The 20,826-nt window shown below is 38.6% G+C and overlaps 1 protein-coding gene across 3 annotated transcripts in view; it reads right to left on the bottom strand.

The window, feature by feature from the left end:
• Nucleotides 1-20,826, bottom strand: part of rasa3 (RAS p21 protein activator 3) — a 310,651-nt gene that overhangs the window by 164,246 nt on the left and 125,579 nt on the right. For all 3 annotated transcript variants that reach the window (XM_028800053.2, XM_028800054.2, XM_051926869.1), the window contains exon 3: nt 3,136-3,239. In XM_028800053.2, the coding sequence (XP_028655886.1) occupies nt 3,136-3,239 (104 nt within the window). The remainder of the gene's footprint in view (nt 1-3,135; nt 3,240-20,826) is intronic.

Genomic DNA, 20,826 nt, shown 5'->3' with positions numbered 1-20,826 from the left:
TAATATTTGTTTGATTGAGTAGCATGCAATTTTAATGTTCTGCTTTCTGAAAATAAAATAAAAAAGTTATGTGATGATTAACTGATAATCAACTTAGCCTTTGTCTGAACTCTGCTTTTACATTTCATGCATAAGGCATTTGCATCACATGAAAATTTCCATATGCTGCAAGTTTACTGAGATCAACTCAGCATTGCTTGGCAACATTACAAATATAAATTGAATATTTATTAATTTACTCATTCATCCTCTGAGTATGCTTATTCAGGCCAGGGAGCCAAAGTCTCTCCTAGCATTATCAGGTGCAGCTTCATCCCAACAGTGTTGACCCTTGTCCAACATTACTGTAATTTTCTGGGTTTTTTTTTTTTGTTTTTTGAAATACACAGAACAGAAGATCTCTGCAAAGACTCCTTTCCTGACACTTTATCACATGTGCAAGTTTAGGCTGTCAGTTTACACCAAACACGGAGGAAACTCATTTGCCACTGTGTGAAACACAAAACCAAAATAACCACAGCATCAGCTGTTTACTGAAAGTGATAATACCTGTTTAGTAAATAGGCATGTATCATCATCAGGTGGAGGGCCCACACACCTAGACACATCTTTAAAAATAAAAACAAAATAAAATACTAAGACTACTGCTGACCGAATTGTATTCCTACAACTTCATGCACTGCTCATGCGTCGGTGGCTTTTGGTCCACAGATATTGCCGGTTCAAATCCCTGTCACTGCTAAAAGAGATCCTACTCTGCTGGGCCCTTGAGCAAGACCCTTAACCTGTAATTGCTCCAGGGGCGCTGTACAATGGCTGACCCTGCGTTCTGATCCCAAGGGGTATGCGAAAACTAACAAATTCCTAATACAAGAAATTGTATAAGGTGAAATAAAGAACAATAAATAAAAAAATAAAAAAAACTGGAGTATTAAAAGTAAACAAGTGACAGTTGAATTATTATCTTGACTTGTTTAATTTTTTAGTCAATAATATGTCACATCAGGAGACAGTTACTAATTGGTGGAGGAGCTAGTGCACCCCATTGTTCATTAGAATGTTGTTAGGAATTGTCACCTCCTGATATGGCTACAGATACAGTGCATATTGGTCTAAGGAAGGGACCTCTAAGGCCTGGTCCTAGAGCCAGATCTTTTGCAGAGTCCATCACAAAGATCTAGGGACTGGATGACCAATGTAGCCCTGTGTATGAAAGCAACATAAAGCCATCATTTTGGTTAGCACTCTGAAAGCAGAGGCTGGGAGTAGGTGTGAGGTCTTATGGGTGAAAGGACTATGTGGAACGTACTTGCCATAACTGACTTAGATAGTGAAAGCTTGCTCCTGGAACACAGAGCATTCTTTTACCAGATGGAAATGAGCAGAGATATGTTTAAGGGGAAGAAAATGCACACTCACCTCCACACGAAACACCCGCTCGGAAATGAGGCTTGGATATCGGGGTGGTCTCAGAGTAACCACATAGGGGAGACTCCAGATGGCTGTGGCTCTGGCTGAGTGGGTTACAATTGGATATTGAACAGGTCAAGTCATAAATTGGGTCTGAGGAGAAAGCACTTGACTGCAGTTTGCTTAAATACTGCATATCTAATATCTGTTTAGTGCACTCATCCTTACTACACACTGACTCAACAGTCCTTTGAAGTAACTTCAACACTGACTTGAATAAATGGCCAACCTAACCTGAATCTGAGTAGTGAACTGTAATTGCTAGTTATGAATTGTTCATAAAAACACCACATTCAGGCACATAGGTCCTCATAAGCTTACTTGTTGTGTACTTTAGGTCTAAGGTCAGTGATCGACTTTGTAATCAAGTCATACAATTTGAATTTTCTGGACATTTGGATAAAGAATGATGCTGAGTTGACAACTTATCACCACTAGGTGGTGTGCAGACTGAGATGGTCAGTGAATTGTCTAGAAAAATCCATGCTATTTGTGCCATAAGGGTATTATGGTAGTTCTTAATGGGATAAGGTCAAGTATGTGTTGTGGAAGAGGAAGTTAGCAATATGGAGTCTGAATGGGCCATAACAAAGATATTAAAAGTGGAAGCTACTGGAAAGAACTTCCACTTGTGACATCCGTTTGGTAGACACCAACAGTGAAAGATACTATCAAGTTAAAGAAGTAGGCTTTGCAGTAGGTAGAAGGGTCTCATGATGTGACAAAGAGAAATTAACAAGGGCAAAATGCAGCAGATGAAACTAAAGTCTGTGTGTAGGAGAAGTTCAGTGAGTCCATGGAGAATGATTTTTGGACAATCTGAAAGAGGACTCAATTGGGATGGATAGTACATTGCCCAGGATGTTCCCTGCAAGAGTCGGGAAACATTGACCTTGAATAGGAATATTGTTGAGTAGTAGAACAAATGTTCAAGGAAGTGCAATGAATACATAATCTGCTCAGAGGATTAAATTATTGTGGTGGTGGGAAAGCTACAGGGATAGATGAAATCTGAGCGGAAATTCTGAAAGCTTGAGAATACTGCTTGACTGACTTGATTAACATATCTGTGCCATAGTACATTATGCAAACATAATGCTGAAAGAAAAAAAACTCAAAAAACAATTTAAAAACAAAAATATGTCCAAAAAGGTTAAATAATGTGAAAAATAACAGAAAAAAAGGAGTTAAAAACCCTTGATACAGAGTTGGGCTTTTATAATAGAAGAATTGCTAGTTTTACAATTGGAGGTCTATTTTTATAGTGACAGACAATGAACACCAAACACATGTGACCACATCCGGTGACATTTTGCAGTGCTACATCCGTTTGACATCATGAGATAGTGGCCATCTTGTCTCCATGAAACATTGTAAGATCACCCCAAATATACAGTGTGTATATATATATATATATATATATATATATATATATATATGTATATATATATATACACACAGTATATATATGTAATAAAATAAAAAAACACTCACAGGGGAACATTAGAAAAATGTGCAGACTCCACAAAGGCTATGAGGTGCCAGTACTATGTGCTGTTCTACCATTTTATAATTTTAACATAATGTCCCAAATGTGTAATTACATATTTGTTTACTTCTGAGTTATTTTAACATTTTGAAATGATAATGTTTAGAATAACTTACCAATAATGCTATCCCTTCGAAAAACATCTCGATCAAAAATGTAAAAAGAGAGATGTCGAAAAGTCCTTGGAATTTCACAGTAGAAGTCTTCTCCATAGAAAGGACTAAATTAAGGAACAAGAGAAAAAAAAGTGTGAGATTAATTGGTAGGTTTGTTTCTAAATTACAAGTTCAGCACTCTGATACAAGAATAGTCTCTGAAAAAAGGAAGCTTAATGATGGGTGAATGGATGATTTGCACTGTATTCTTTCTGGTACCCCACCAATCTTATGCATTTCTTTCAGCATTTAAAAAGAGAACCAACCCGCAGATCACATCAAAGACCCGTATTTGGACAACACCTTAGGTCAGGCTGGTGCTTCTGAGAATGAGCAAGGATGTTTGTGCTCTCCAGCATCTCTCCTTATAACAAAATGGCAAAACCTCACAATTACTGCATGCAGGACCAGCACCACCATTAAGGTGAATAAGGCTTTTACCTAGAGTGCAGATCATAGAGGGGTTAGCCACCGAACAGCCAGTTGGTGTACTAATAAGTTCAGCTGAGCAATTCTACAACAGAAACTCCAGTTGCAATTTCTTTCCTAGGCTAATATGACTTGTATCACACACTGCTTTGTTTCATCTCCCTGTCCCTACAACCACAAGTAGATACATTTGCACACTTTGTTCCGTTAGTTACAATTTTATTTGATCTGCCAGTTAATTCTCACCATATCTTTATATGGATATAAGCATTTTGGTAACACAACAGAAGAATGTGCATATTTGTCAGCACGTACACTACTTACATATGGGTGAGCCACACATCACGCCCACATCTGAACCTCTTGATTGCTGATCAGGGTGGAATTTACAAAACAAAAGTCTGTAAACAGCTGACTATCCTCAAGGTAATTGTCCATGAACTAAGTGATCCTCCCATCTCTTTGGAAATGAATAGCAACTGCCAGTATGAAAAAAAAAAATTGTACAGTGGCGCAGTGGTTAGCATTGCCAACTCGCAGATGCAAAACTGTGTACAATTCCTGACCACTGTCTATATGTTGGATTTTCTGGGGGATTTTCAGTTTCCCATTTAAAAGATGTACAAGTTAGGTAAACTGGTTAATAAAAATACCTATGCATCATTTGTAATGGCCAGGTAAAACCAACCAGGAGCAATTCTTGTCCTGAAGCCACATTTTATGTTTTTGCATTTTTATTGCTTGTTTTATATTATGTTAAAATTAGCCTACTACAACACCTTATGATAGATTGTGGGGTCGTTAAAATACCTTTCCATCTGTGGGAGTCTGCCTTAACTAATATGTGTAATTGAATAAGTAATGTAATCAAAGATGACAGATGATTCAATGTACTCTTATCCCAAAAACAGAAAAAAATGAAATAATAAACAATAAGAGACAAAAGAAACTATTTAAAATATAAGAAAAAAACATAATTTCAATATAGTCAAAAGGTGGGTAAGACAACATAAAAAAAACAAAAAGACAAATTTAGTTGTAATATTACAAAACCCAATACAAAAGATTTTTTACCTGTGTTCCTGGCAGCTGGCAGACATTACGGGGCTCTTGGTATTTATTGTATTAACCTAATATAACATTTTGCAACTTCTAGTTGTTGCGTATGTCAGACTTGCAGACTGCGGTTGCTGATCTCGTCAGTGGACCACGTCAGTGTACATGACTGAAAATCACTGGTCATGTTACATTTACTGACAGGCTGTTGACCTTCCAGCGCAGTTGTGCATGCCCCTTTTTTGTGACAGACAATAATATGCTGCCTGATGGAGCCCACATTGTACAAAGGGTTAACAAGTACAGCAAGTTCAGCTACAATCTTGGGCCTTTTTTTTATTGTCTTCATTCTGCCGTGATATGTAAAACACGGGACATCAGACAGATGAGCTTCTTTTCTGTTTCTGAGGTCCAAAAGCCCCCATGTTCCATATTCTTCATTGGTGACTTCTATGCATTGTAGCTTCAGATGAGCATTTATTAATAAACTGTCAGCTCACAGGCACACAGTGCACTCCCCTATGACTAAAGACAAAACCAAACCTTTTTGATTTTGTCAGGGCAATTTGTAGACTAGTTGGAGTGTGTTGTTATGTACTACCATGCTAGTATTACTCTGAGATGGCCGCAACAATGTTGTTGTTATCAATGATGCCTGTTACTAGTCACTATTAAAAATGACAGAGACTTACACTTGGTACCCAAGCTTTAATTTATCATGGTACAAAAATTATTTTGCATTTCACTTAATTAGGATTTTAATAATGCTAGAACCTTTCTGCTTTGCTTTCTTTACTTATGTTTTTGGTTTACAGTGTGTGATATAATTGTTCTTCATGTAATTTGGTAACTGATACCACTATGTTCCATCTGCACCTAATATGCTTTTTTATGTCTTTCTAGTCCTTTCAAAGGACTGTTTTCAGCCTTCAGTGTGACGTTTTTTACATCAAGCATTACAGCAAACAACAGTAAAAGACATAGATGAACTATACATTAAATACATTTGCTGAAAAATTAATTTAATTAATTGATTAAAAAAAAACGTATAGGCTATTAGTGAGCATGTACACTCCCCTGTGATGACACACACACATAGGACAAGTCTCCTCATGATGCTTGCCATCATAGTTACTTAAGATTCCAGATGACACCTGTGGAGGATTGCTGGCTTTTTACTCCGGCCCTCACCCCCAGGCCGCCAGGAAGAGCTCTCCGGACAGCGTGGACGTGCCCCAAGTTCCAGCAGGGCCTCATGGACTATGTAGTTTTTATACACAGCCCTGCTGGATACCTTGGGGGCCACCGGGAGTCGCTGTAGGGGGGCTCGTGGACTCTTATGTGCCCTATAACCCGGGAGTACATCACGGTCACGTGACAGGAAGGAGCGACGTGCTCCCGGGTTGAAGAAAAGGACTGTTTACCCTGACCCGGAAGGAAAAAGGAACTGTGGACTGTTGGACAGGAACACCTCCGGGTCAGGGTGTATAAAAGGATTGTGGGAAAGCCCAGACATTGAGCTGAGCTGGGAGGTAGGGTGGCGAAGTGTCTGGGCGAGGATGAAAGAGTGTATTGTTGATTGTTGATTTATATGAGTAGTGTGGAGTGGAGGGTGCTTTGTGCACAGTATAGTTGTACAATAAAGAAGAGTTGTACTTTTACATCGTGTTTGGAGTGGTCCCTGAGGGTCCAAGAGGTGGACAAAGGCCTCTACTGCGACACACCATAAATGCACAACTCAAAACAAAGAAAAACTGAAATAAAACAAAAATGCAGAGATTTCATGAGCAAGTCACTTGACCTGCCTGTGCTTTAATTGGAAAACCAAAAGAAATGTATCCACTTGTATCATAAATGTTGTAAGTCGCACTGGATAATGGAGTCAGCCAAATAAGTAATTGTAAATGTAATTCCTGATTAGCACCAGTAATACCAGATCTGACTGACACAACACTGCACTCTGCATTAAGTTGTTTGTTTATCACAATGGTCCTGGCTCTAAGCGCTTGCTACTTGCAAAGGATAAAAAGGGCCCACACCATTGCTATCACCATTAGCATTAGAACTGATACAAGACGTGCCCAGCCCACTAGTTAAGAGGAAGTCTGACCAGTGAGGAAGAGAAAGGAGAATGTTTTCAGCATGTGAGGTTTATTCAAATTATGTAAACGTTGGGGCAGAATCCACTTGAATATGAAGGCTGGCTAGGACATATATACTAATCCTAATGCCTTTTTTGTCTTTCTTTCCTGTTTGCCTGAATTCATAAATTTATTGCTCCTAATGCTAATAAGGTATCTCATCTAGAGTATCTCATTATACTTATGCGTCAAAGCTTCCTTTGTTCCAAAAATAATCCTCATGGTAATATTGAAATAAAGTAAAGCCACAATCAGTTTGCAAACAACAACAAAAACAGCCCTTGGGATTTAGCTTTTTCAGTCATGTGAAAAATAAAGATTTTTATCTTAACCCACAAAGGTCTCATACTGTCAGAGGATTCTTTTAAAAAGAAAATGAAGAGAAAGAACTAGGAGAAAAATGAAACCTAAAAAGAGAGGCAACACCACAGTTTCACATAAAACACATTCACTATAAAAAAATGTAATTGTATAATCAGACACACTTTAAATTTAAGGTGTTAAAATCTACTACATAATAAAACACTATGGTCTGTGTGTTTGTGACAATATTACAAAAAACACTAAATGATCAAAAACAATTATTTATTACATGGTTACATGGTTAGGTTTAGAATAGATGCCATCAGAGACAAATCACATGGGGTAAGAGCTGGAATTAAGAAGACTAATCTCTTAAAGTTGTTCAACTGATATTCTTAACTCCACTAAACAGAATCTTTCCATTTGGTCTCTTTTCCAAAGTTCCTGTGTCTCTTTCAATATTTTTCTATATACCGGAGATAACCAAATCCTCCTTTAAGGCATTAGAGTGACAGATATCATCACTGATTTGGATTTGGAATTGGAAACACATGTACAACTGAGGAAGCACTGGAGATGCTAGAGTTTCAGTTACAGTAGTGGGCAGCTTGCCCTCAGATTTTGGGTTTGCTTGATACTATTATATACCATAATGGCTTATCGAGGAAAATTAGTCCAGATTCACTTCCCCTCTTAATGCTTTGCCAAGTTGCACTTCTACCAAAAACTGTAATAACTTGAGAAAACTAATCCGATAATTTCATATTATTTTAGGTGGCATTTTCACTCAATATCCTTATTGTCAGTCACAGTTCTCCTTCATTAAACGTTTCTTCATTTAATTTTGGAATTTCTATGGTACCCACAATATCATGACTTTAAGAGATTTAAACCCAAATACATTTTTCATATTACTATATCCTGCAACAGAAACACTTCTACTACCTGTATATTAGACATTTTGCTTGTTTCATTGGAGATCAGTTTAATAATTTACCTACATCCACATCTGATATAGAGCCACTATTTAGCCCTACGGCAAAATAAGAAAGGTCAAATCTGTACTGGGCCTGGCATGATGACATCTGTAGATGTTTTAAAACAACACCAAGAGCAAGATCGTACATTCTCATTCTGAGAAAGTGTATATTGCATTCATCTCTGGATGGTAAGAGCATTTAAAAGAGCAGCTTTATAAGACACTGATTAGACATCACCTGGAGTACTGTGTACAGTTTTGGTCTTCAGGTTACAGAAAGCACATAGCAGGGCTAGGAAAAGTCAAGTGAAGAGTGACTAGGCTGATTTCAGGGCTACAGGGGATGAATTATGAAGAAAGATTAAAAGAGGTGAGCCTTTTCAGTTTAAGCAAAACAAGATTAAGATGTGACATGACTGAAGTGTTTAATATCATGAAGAGAATTAGTCCAGTGGATCGAGACAGTTATTTTAAAATGAGTTCATCAAGAACTAGGGGACACAGTTGGAAACTTGTTAAGAGTAAATTTTTTGGAAACATTAAAATGTTTTTCTTCACAAAGACAACCAGAGACACATGGAATAAGCTACCAAGTAGCATGGTAGACAGTTGGACTTCAGGGACTTTCAAAACTAGACTTGATGTTATTTTAGAATTAAAGTGGATAGGACTGGCGAGCTATTTCTCGTCTAGATTGTTCTAATGTTGTAAAGTGTACTCAACAATGAGCTAGCCTCTGGTCATTTATATACTGGACTCACATTTTGTTGGACACTCTTTTCTTCATCCACTATTAGCCTGTTTAGAGTTCTGCAAGCGGAAACCCTCATACCATTAAATGTCTAATCTAATATAGTGGCTGTTGCCACATTAGAGTGCACTGACAAATTTGGAATATTTATTGGAATCATAGTTTATATTGAGCATTGACTTAGGAATTTGGCATGGTATAATATTACATTAAAATTTCCCCTAAAGGTGTATGCAAAGTATGGCAGCCTTTCATATATAGTATACCACTTTTTACCTGTCTCAAGAAGAACTGTATGAATTCTTTGTATTCCTTATGCTGATTTCTTCTCCTTTTTTGCTTTTGGGCTAGGTAATAGAAAAAAATGTAATAGTGAAGGGGAATGTGATGAAAGCTGAAGAAAAGGGCTAGTCTATATGTTGATACTTCTGCAGGTTCAACCCATTCCACACTGGGTCTTCTGCACTGACTTGTTGTTAAACACCAAATAGTTGGACTGTTGTGCACATGGAGTCCAACAATTAGTGTTGTACACATGTAAAGAGTACAGTGAAATTCTTACTTGCATGTCCAACTATCATACAACATGTCATCACTATCCAATAGAGGCAAACTCAAGAACGTGAGTCAAAAAGAAAAAGGTATATTGTCAACATTGATACAAAATAATTCAGTACACCAATTGATAAAAAACAAAATACTGGATGTGCATAAAGTAAGTCTTACTATAAGGGTGGGCAAACTACAACCACCAGGACACATGTGGCCTGCAACATCAATTTGTGTGCACATACATTTGAAACCTTTGTGATTTTGTTAACAAAAGTTACAAATTCAATACATAATCAGTGCATGTTTTGGAACGTGAACAAATGAGTAAGCTCAATTATAATGTTACATGTGTACAAGCATAAGCACGTGTTTACAGAAGTGGACTTTGTACGACGTGTAACTGTACGCTTACACAGATATTTCGATCGTACGTAGTCACAGGGCTGGTTGCTATGTAAGCTCACGTATTCTCATGAGTGTGCTTCAGTCGCTCAGTTTAATTCTGCTGTTATCGTCCGAGCGCTATAGTATACTTCAAATATTGTTATCCCTAGCAATGAGTGCTACTGTGAAAAAACGTAAATTAAACATGAATGCCGTGTTTTTAACAAGGAATGGATGTACAAGTATTTTTTTTTGTTTTCCAAATGTTGAAAGTAAAGCAGTGTGCCTAATATGCCATGACAGTCTTGCTCCTTTTAGGGAGTTCAATTTGAAGAGACATTTTCAAACTAAGCACAGTAAGTTTAGAAGTAACTTATCAGAAAGTGAAATGCAGCAAAAAGCTAATTTTATTTGCTGCTTTCTTTGTTTACCAAAGTTATACAGTTATATAAGTAATACATGTATTTTTGAGTGAAAATAACATTCATTATTTAGTAAATTTAGATTTTTGTCACATGAGGCCTGCTAGAGACCTTACAGATCTCCTTGTGGCCCACGGGGAGAAAAGTTTACCCACCTCTGGCTTACAAATAAGAACAACTAATAACTAAACTGTTAGCTCCTAATACTCATACAGGTTATTCCCGGAGTTTACCATTAAATTACGAGGTTAATGTCATGTGTGAGTGGAGCGAAAAGTCAAAGCTATACTTCTCCAAGTCTAAGCCTATCTTTACTCCTGAAATTCTATTATCTTATGGGGAACAAAACCATGTAGTTATTGTTTAATGTACACTGTGCATCACAATTGCTTTACTTAAGACTTGCTGAAATTATTGCTAATGTAACAGATGTTGAAAATGACACATATACTGTAAGTGGGCTGGTTCAAGAAATAGGCAAACTAAGCTGTTGCCTATGGTGGTAGTAATATGTTAATGCGCACAAACTCTTACTTACCTACTTATGCCCTCCACCCCTTCCGGGGTATGGGCCGCCAAAGGATAGATCTCCAGAGGTTTCTGTCCTGAGCCATTCTTTCTAGTTGACTCCAGGTGTAGCCCATCCTTGTGATGTCTGCCTCAAGGTCGCGTCGCCAGGTGTTTCTTGGACGGTCTCTCTTCCGCTTTCCTTGGGGGTTCCATCTGAAAGCCGGTCTAGTGATGCTGGTTTGCGGTTTGCGTAGGGTGTGCCCTATCCATCTCCATCTTCTCTTTCAGATTTCTGCTTCTACTGAATGTTGGCAGGTCCTTTCTCATAGATTAGTGTTATTGATGGTGTCTGGCCAGCGAATGTGGAGGATCTTTCTGAGACAGGTGTTGATGAAAGTCTGGATTCTTCAGGTGGTGTTTTTGGTTGTCCTCCAGGTTTCGGCCCCGTACAATAGTACTGACTTCACATTTGTGTTGAACAGACGGATCTTGGTGGTCAAGGTCAGTTCTCTGGAAGCCCAGATGTTCTTGAGCTGGATTCTTTGCCGATCCTTGCCTTGACGTCTGTATCTGTTCCACCCTGCTGGTCGATAATGCTGCCCAGGTAGGTGAAGAACTGTATCTCCTCCAGGGAACTTCCATTTAAGGTGACTGGGTTGTTGCTGCTGGAGTTGATCTTAATAATCTTTGTCTTCTCTGTGTGTATGTTGAGTCCAACCTGTGATGATGTGGCTACCAACACATTTGTCTTTTCTTGTATCTGCTGCTGACTGTGGGAAAGAAGTGCAAGATCGTCGGCAAACTCTAAGTCTTCCAATTGGCTCCACAAGGTCCACTGGATTCCATTCCTGCGTTCACTAGTGGATGTCTTCATGATCCAGTCGATAGCGATGAGGAAGAGGAACGGGGATAACAAGCATCCCTGTCGGACTTCCGTCATAACATGGAAGCTGTTGGTGAGCTGCCCTCCATGGATCACACTGCAGGTTATTCCCTTGTACGAGCTCTTGATCAGACTGACCACCTTGGCTGGGATGCCTTAGTGCCGGAGGAGCTTCCACAGGGTCCCTTGATCCACACTGTCAAACGCCTTCTCATAGTCGACAAAGTTGATGTACAACGGTGTATTCCACTCCAAGGACTGCTCGACTATGATACGTAGCGTTGCAATCTGGTCTGTGCATGATCGATTCTGCCTGAAACCTGCTTGCTCATCTCGTAATTGTGGATCGACGGCGTCCTTCATCCGCTCTAGGAGGATCCGGTTGAAGACCTTGCCTGGCACTGACAGGAGTGTGATGCCTCTGTAGTTGTTACAATTACTTATGTCTCCTTTTTTTGGAAGCTTGACTAGGTAACCCTCCTTCCAGTCAGTCGGTATCTCTTCCTCCTCCCAGATCTTCTCGAAAAGATCTCTGCTATACTACTAATCAGCCAAGGAGAACACTCTCCCCTCACTTTTCAATTAAATAAACATTTTTACTCTGCACATGACACTCCTAGGGGGACAAGCCTCCCAGCTACCTCTGGGCTCTTGGATTTCATCTATGTCTACCATACTCTACCCCAATCCCCAAGCTCTTCCACGTGATACTGTATATGTACAGTACAAGAGCACATGGATTGGACATTTTTATCTTCACCTAGGGCAGCAAAAAAGCAAGAGCTGGCCCTGCTTGTCGGTTATGCTGCTGATCAAGCAAATACAGCATCTATAGTACTAGGGTGTTGTGCCATGTTAGCCATTATTGATGTAGTGAGAAGTCAAGCAAAATGACACCTTTTATTGGCTAACTAAAAACATTACAATATGCCCGCTTTCGAGGCAACTCAGGCCCCTTCTTCATTTTGCTTGACTCTCACTACAAGCAAATATCTTTAAATTGGACAAACATTGAAATAGTGAAGTTACCTCCCATCCAAAACAAATCATTAAAATATTTGATAGTATGACCAAATTAGAAAGACCTGAATGCATGTTACATGAGAAAAAAAGGTTTAGGATACAAGCAACTAGAACACATTTTGAACAAATGGAAGTTATAGACTTTTTAGAATGCTTTCATCTTGACTCTTATTCTCGTTAAGTTTGTAATATGTGAACATTACTAACCTAACATGTTAAACAATGTTCCTTAAATTGACCACTGAATTCACCTCTTTTCCCTGCACAGTTAAACTGGTATTTTTCGACTTAAAGGGCAAAGATAAACTCCAGGTTTCCTGTCTATTAAAAGTGGTGGTATAAGGCCATTGATAATATAATGGACCCTTTTTGTTCCAAACCCTCTCTCTTTCGGGGTTCTTAAAAGTCGCCACCCAAATCAGCATTGGTTTGTACCCAAGGAGTGACTAAGCTCTGAACAGTTAGTTGTATCACAGTACAACCTTTTAGTCCTTCTATAAACCACGCAGGGCTAATTCACTGCCTGAACCTTGTTTTGTGTCACTTTATTTACATTGCAGTTATTGTTCATACCAGTCCTTCCTTCATGATCTTAATGCTAATAAGGCATTTGATTTAGTAGACCCATTGTCTGGAACTCAGTGCCCAAGATTGTCAATAAAACAAACCATCTTGAGTATTGATTTGTCAGTCAGCCAGTCATTCTCCAACCCGCTATATCCTAACACAGGGTCACGGGGGTCTGCTGGAGCCAATCCCAGCCAGCACAGGGTGCAAGGTAGGAACAAACCAAAGGGCACACACACAAACGCACACACTCTAGGGACAATTTAGGATTGCCAATGCACTGTGGGAGGAAATCTGAGCACCCGGAGGAAACCCATGCAAACACGGGGAGAACACGCAGGGAGGTCTCCTTACTGTACCAATGTGCCACCGTGCCGCCCTGTATTGATTTGTATTCAAAAGAAATCCACACTGATAAAGACTTTTGCTTTTCATTTTTGGTTTCAGTTTATTTGTTAATGATTTGGCTTAGGTGCTCATCCATTTATCTTTCTGGTTTGACCTCCACACCGAATTATTAACAATGAATCTCCTGGAACATTATTCACTTCACTGGCTGGCCAGCTATTGTCATACACTCTTCCTTTGCAAGGCAATTTAAAGAGAGGGTTCAAAAATTGATTGATGGAACATTGATTAATTAAATGTTGAGATAACCTTCTTTTACTATACAGTCACACGTTAATTTATGGATGACCAAGTTGAGGGTTTGGTACTTATGGCCGAGATTTATAGGAAAAACAATGGGTAATAATATTCTAGAAATTGCTAAAACCAAATGCAGTAATTCATTATTATTATTATTATTTCCGAGGGTCTCACATGTTTTCCAGCTCTTGGAGAGCCCTTTAATGTTTCTTTTGATCAACACTGCTCCACTTATGTATCTGGCCCACACTGCCTTCCTTACACTACTGTTTATCGTCATCTTCAATCTTTATGGTCTTGCAAACCAACAACACCAACCCGGAACCCACAGACAGCAACCCGGGTGGCAACTCAGTAGTTGAGGAACGTTGGCTTAGGCGATACGCTGTGACCCACATGCAAACTAACTATTGTAACCCATGACCCACTGGTGGTGTAATTCAGTGCTTGGGAAACACTGCTTTACACATACCCGGCATGCAGCCACTGAGACTGTACACTCTGTGATTGGACAAATGGACAGTCCCAAATGGAGATGTCATTTGGCGTATGACTGTATTTTTTTTTATATACACGTTTCAACTTTTCAACTTTGTTCTTTTCAGGGAGTTTTACTATGAATAATCCAGGCAAAAAAGTTGGAGCAGATAGAAAAGCTCATCCTCAAGGTCTCGAATGTAATTATTACTAGACCAGGTAATGGAGGCACAGAAGAACAACATGAAAAACTAATCATAATAACAGGCTGAAGTCAAAACCAGGAAGGTGGAAACACCAAACGTCAAAATCCAATATGTAACCTAAAATCAAAGTCATTGTACCGTTTCTGACCGACTCAAAGAGACGATAAGGTTTTAAAGAGAAAAGACTAGGAGAATGAGACGTATTCAAAATGATGTGCCAAATTCACAGCCTTAAGTCTATCCAAAAACTTTTGTCATGCCCAAAACACAAATCAAATTCAAAGTTGTTAGTCAGAAGGAGAAGTCAGATGAACTAGGAATAACACATTCAAAGTAATTTAGTTTTTTCCAGATCTCAGACATTGCGCAAGTAGAGGGGTCATCCTTCATACCATTGCTTTTGATGACATAACATATTGATGCAAGTGGTGGCAGCTATAACAAAAACAAAAATGTTGTTATGCCAAAATGGAAAAATATTTCAACTTTTAGTGGACACATTCTTTAGCAGGGATACTCAATTACAGTCCTGATTTTGTTATGGGTGCCGCACGTTTGCATCAGTACAATTCCAGTGATATCTTACCCAGAGAAATGGATGGGTGTGTGGCACTTGTTGCGTCATTAAAAGCAATGGCACTCCACTACTTATGCACCCTGTTCTGTAGAAAAATTAACACCATATTTGGATTACTTGGGCTAAAAAACACCTAAATAAATGCATATGTTCTTATAAAAAAGACAGTCATAGTCATAGCAACAGTTATAAAATATACTGAATGATTTAAATCACTTTTCATACACAACTAGTAAGATTTGCAAGATTTTACAGGTTATATCCAGAACCCTAGATGCTGGTGTCTCTGCACAGCCATCTTAAATAGCTGCAGTGAAAATTAAATCACGAGCTACATCCCCTGCAAAATCCTGTTCCCATGAACAAAATATGAAATGCTTTGGGGATAACGTCATCAAAGAAACAATAAAAAATAAAACAATATTTGTTGTTTGTTAAAAATCAAAAATCTTCTTTCAGCTGCTCCTGTTAGGGGTCTCCACAGCCAATCATCTTTTTTCGTATCTCCCTGTCCTCTGCACCTTGTTCTGTCACACCCATTACCTTTATGTCCCCTCTCACCACATCCATAAACCCTCTCATGGGCCTTCCTCTTTTCCTCTTACCTGGCAGCTCAATCCTTAACATCCTTCTCCCAATATACCCAGCACATGTCCAAACCAACGCAATCTCGCCTCTCTGACTTTTGTCCCGTCCAACCTTAGATGACCCTCTAATGTACTCATTTCTAATCCTGTCCATCCCCGGTACATACAATGTAAATCTTAGCATCTTTAACTATGCCACCTCGAGCTCTGTCTGCTGTTTTTTGGTCAGTGCCACTGTCTCCAACCCATATAACATAGCTGGTCTCGCTACCGTCCTGTAAGCCTTCCCTTTCACTCTTGCTGATATCCATCTGTCACAAATGACTCCTGACACTCTTCTCCACACATTCCACCCTGCCCTGCACTCTCTTTTTCATCTCTCTTCCACACTCCCCATTACTCTGTACTGTTGATCCCAGGTTTTTAAACTCACCCACCTTTGCCAAACTCTTCTCCCTGCATCCTCACCATTCCTCTGACCTCCCTCTCATTCACACACATGTATGCCTTGCTGATACTGGCCTTCATTCCTCTCCTCTCTAAAGAATATATCTCCACCTCTTCTGGGTCTCCTTGACCCACTCCCTACTCTTGCTGTTACTCATAATGTAATCTGCAAACATCATAGTCCACGGGGACTTTTGTCTAATCTCTTCTGTCAACTTGTCCATCATCACTGCAAATATGAAAGGGCTCAGAGCGGATCCCTGATGTAATCCCACCTCTATGATAGGCCAAAATTATTCTGCAGATCAAAACCTTACAATCGCAAAACAAAAAGTGGTGGTGGGGTGGGATTAACCTGTCACTCTACACATGTGCAAGATCATAAAGCATTTTTTTCACCAAGAGTGACATATCCATCTGTAGAAACTCTTTGATGTTTGCATTTAAAATTTCCAATGTTTTTTTGTTTCTGCATTGTTTATCTGTATATCAGTGGAATAAATTAAAAATATATACTGCACTCCCCTTGTAAGTAACAAAAAAAAATGTGTCCTCATATGTCTAATACGGAAAACATACATGCCCCCTTCCAGTTACTATAATTCCTAGACTGTTTATGAAAACATCAGAAAACTAATTAGCAAGCCCTTCAAGTATAGTCCTTTGATCAATAAATAGTCTACGTTGGCATGTGGATAACCAGCTCATGTGTTTCAAGAGTTCAATAAAATTCAAATAAATATGCAAACAATCATTAATTTATGTCCTTGTCCTATATTAAGAAGAGCTGTATGGGGAACAGCAAATGGTGGCACACACCAGCTCGCACATTCCTATTACAACAGCTAACCTGCTACAATAAAAAACAATATAGCAGCCATATTAAATCATATCATTTGGAGCAGACTTTGCTGATTCTTTTAAGATTTTCACAGCACTCTGCACACATAACAGTATTACTGTAACTACTACTACTATGAGAAACAAACAAGCAAGACCCTTAACCTGTAATTGCTCCAGGGGCGCTGTACAATGGCTGACCCTGCGCACTAACCCCAAGGGGTATGCAAAAACTAACAAATTTCTAATACGAGAAATCGTATAAGACGAAATAAAGAACAAAAAAAAAAAAAAACAACTAGGAAGTATGAGACAATTGTATCATTTTTATAATTAACAAGGCTGCCTCTTGATAGCTCACAACGTCCACTTAATGCACACCATAGTCTGCTTACACTAAATAAGCCCCATTGGCCAATAACTTACTTCTAGTACTTTTACTTGCACCCAGGTCTGAACAAAAAGACTTCCCATTTTCAGACTGCATGTGGCAGCAGCTCTCTCTTGATGACTCTTCTCTGCATCTGCTGCCTCTTTTGAGCCTTTCCCAGATGTTTTCCTTAAAGGGCGGTGCGGCCACTTAAGCTTCATCATTATCCACTATATTGTATGTGCCTTTAGCTCGTGCCAATTGAAAGGAATAATTGGAAACATCACTTTTCCTTTTTTTTCTATTACCACAGCAAGATGCAGATTGCCTACTTCAATATCCCCTGTGAGAATCCCTAATTAAAAGGGTAAAAAAAAACCGCAGCATTGTACAAGAGCGGAGATTGTGTTAACCTGGATGGGAATAAAAACATAATGAAAAAAAAAAGGAATTTAATTTGGGCTGTTTTGGTGTGCATATTTTACTGGAACAATCTGCATCTGTGTTTCCTGTGAATGCCCAAGACCTCGTCCAGGGTTGATGCCGGCATAGCAACTAATTCTTCTGAGAAATATGCTGGCATCCTATAATTGAATTAAATGGATGGGCATGCAAAGAACACGGTACATCTAATTCAGAAGTATATGCCAGTTGTTTTTGGAGCCAGACAAATAAGTCCAATGAGTTGCACAACTGCAAATTTCTGTCTAAGCAAGTGATCCATGGAAAAATACTTTCCTAGAGAAAATTGGAAATTGCAAAATTCCAATATGGATGTTGAGTCTCTGGAGGTATCTAAACAAGAGGAAATGCTAAAGTCCATGTGGTGGAGGGCCTGTCTAGCTCAAGGATACTTAGCACTTTCTGTTCATTTTACTTGTTCTTATTTACAAGCACTCTTGACTTATGAACTCAGCAAGTTATAAAATAATTATATATACACAATGAAATAAGAAAAATAACTTAAAAACAAAAAAATATAAAAAATATCATGCAATATACAAATTATATATATATATAGTCACACATGTGCAATTGGGAGACAGCTTACGGGTTCAAATAAGTGCATTTACCCACTGGACTAGGGGTTAGCGCTGCCCTCTAACTGTTTCTCTTCTCTTCCTGCAGAACAACCAAGAAATCCTCAACATAAAAGTCACTTCCGGTCCTCAGACAACAACCTCAACATCACTTCCGAATCCGGTTCTCAAGATCCCGCCTCCTCCTGATGTCATTTCCGGCTCCAGAATGCCATTTGCCCATGACGTCATTTCCCTTCTGCCAACTTTATATATGACCTCCATTTTTGCTGTTCTCAGTTCTGTTTTGGATTCCAGTCTGTAAAGCCCTCATTTATACCTACACTCTACAGTATACAGAGTGGATCCCCAAACCTATCACATTGTTCTTGTGTTTATTTTACAATATATATTTTACTATATGTGTGTGTGTGTTTTAAGTCCTGAGAGACCTAGGTCAGCCGTATTCTGAAAAGACTATTTAGATTAGATTGGATTAATAATAATAATAATAATGATAATACATTTTATTTATATAGCACATTTGCCATTCTCAATAGATATAGCTAGATATGCAGTACATTTATACAGTATAGTGCTTATTTATCCTCAAAATGAAATTCAATGAAAATTGTATAGAAGATGTCTAAAAACTGGTCCATCACATACAACACATCCACTCTAAAGCTGACGAGGTACAGGGTCTTTTTATTTCTTACAGGATTACTTTTGGCAAATTGTTTTTAAGGATGGAGGCCACATAGAAAGAGGTGAACCCCTTGTGGTCTGTGAGCCAATTGCTTTATAGAGACACGCGTGTTCAACTTACATGCATAACTAACTATTAGTAACCCCTGTGATCCAGGGTTAAAATGAGGTTGCCATCCCTCTTGTGTGTTTTAAAAGGTAACTAAAGCATTCCTGGAATCAGGAAGAGCATCCATCTGTAAAAACATCTGTTCCAACACCCCCAAATGTGTGGGGCAGCCGGCCAACCTGCATGAACCTAGAAAATGGCCGTTAAACTGTCACAGACACATCTTACTATTAAATGAGAACATAAACAAATGCTGAAGACCCCATTAAGTCAGGATTTAGATGTAACACATAATGTTTTTGTCGTCATTTTATTTTACATTTTGCCATATTTTCTGATTATGACATTGGCTTAATTGTTGTTACTGTAATGATGTGTTGCTCCCTGGTGTGTGCATTTGCTAGGCATGGTGTGTGATATCACAGTAGCCAACTTATTTAAGGGACTAACTGCAGTTAAAAATAAAGGGACAGTGTCTAATGAAATAAAGCCAGTTTCTGCAAAATAATGCCAACTTCTCAAGTAATTAATAAGTGATTCTCACTTGTCTAGTGCTTTTTCAAGTATATCCATTTTGTTACAACACCAATTCTCCCTCTCTCTATGCATCAAACTCCCTTTAACATTTTGTCCATGCTCCTCAGTTCTCCATTATACAATAATCCCAGGCATTCATGAAGCAAAATAGCACTACAGCATTTGATTCTATTGCCTGAAATGACCTAAACATCACTACAAATATATCATAAGACATTGCATTGTTCCCTGGGTTTCTTTCATGTGTTTTTATGTTGGCGTGTAACCTGACATTAAAAGCAAACGGAAATGTATTCTTTGCTTACAACTGTATTTTCTTTCTATTAATATCTCTGCTTTGGGCACTGGAAAACGGTTGGGCTGAAATTCTTCATTAGTTGTGTTCTCTGGTACAGAAGTTGGCTGACCCACTCAGCTCAGTCAGAAGATGTGTGGAGCTGCCACATGTGCCCACCATTTGCAAGGAGAAGCAATGTGTTCCTATAAAAAAGAAGTACAATTGGTGCAAACAGAAACTTGGTCCATGGAATGTCTTTATTGGTAAGAAGTCGGACCTTATGAGCGAGGTGGAAAAGTTTTAGCTGTATACTGTAAACTGTAATTTCCTCTGGTTTGATTTTTTTTCTGTTATTTTTTTCACTGTTATGCCCATTGCCAAATGAATTTCTAATACAAGAATAGTAAAGTTAACATTGAATCTGATTTGACCTGGATACCTGGAGGGGCATTACTTGCAGAAAAGACCTAAAATTGTGAATTTCCCCTTGGGATTAATAAAGTATCTATCTATCTATCTATCTATCTATCTATCTATCTATCTATCTATCTATCTATCTATCTATCTATCTATCTATCTATCTATCTATCTATCTATCTATCTATCTATCTATCTATCTATCTAACTATCTAAAAGGTCTGATCCCAAGTGACAAATCATTTGTTGATTTATGAGTTGTTGGACTGTCAATATCAAAGAAAAACAAAAGTTGCTCAAAGAAAATTTTGGGAGAAGTCAAGCATTTTCTTTGTAGCTGTCTTATCCTACACAGGTACATGTTGTTATGACAAAGTGGTGTCAGCGAAATTATTATCAGAAAAAATAGCTTTGTGAAGCAAAAAAAAATGAA

The sequence above is a fragment of the Erpetoichthys calabaricus genome, chromosome 4 (assembly GCF_900747795.2).
Source record: "Erpetoichthys calabaricus chromosome 4, fErpCal1.3, whole genome shotgun sequence".
Classification (NCBI taxonomy): Eukaryota; Metazoa; Chordata; class Cladistia; order Polypteriformes; family Polypteridae; genus Erpetoichthys; species Erpetoichthys calabaricus.
Note: the sequence above shows the minus strand (reverse complement) of the source record. Positions and strands in the feature narration are given on the sequence as shown.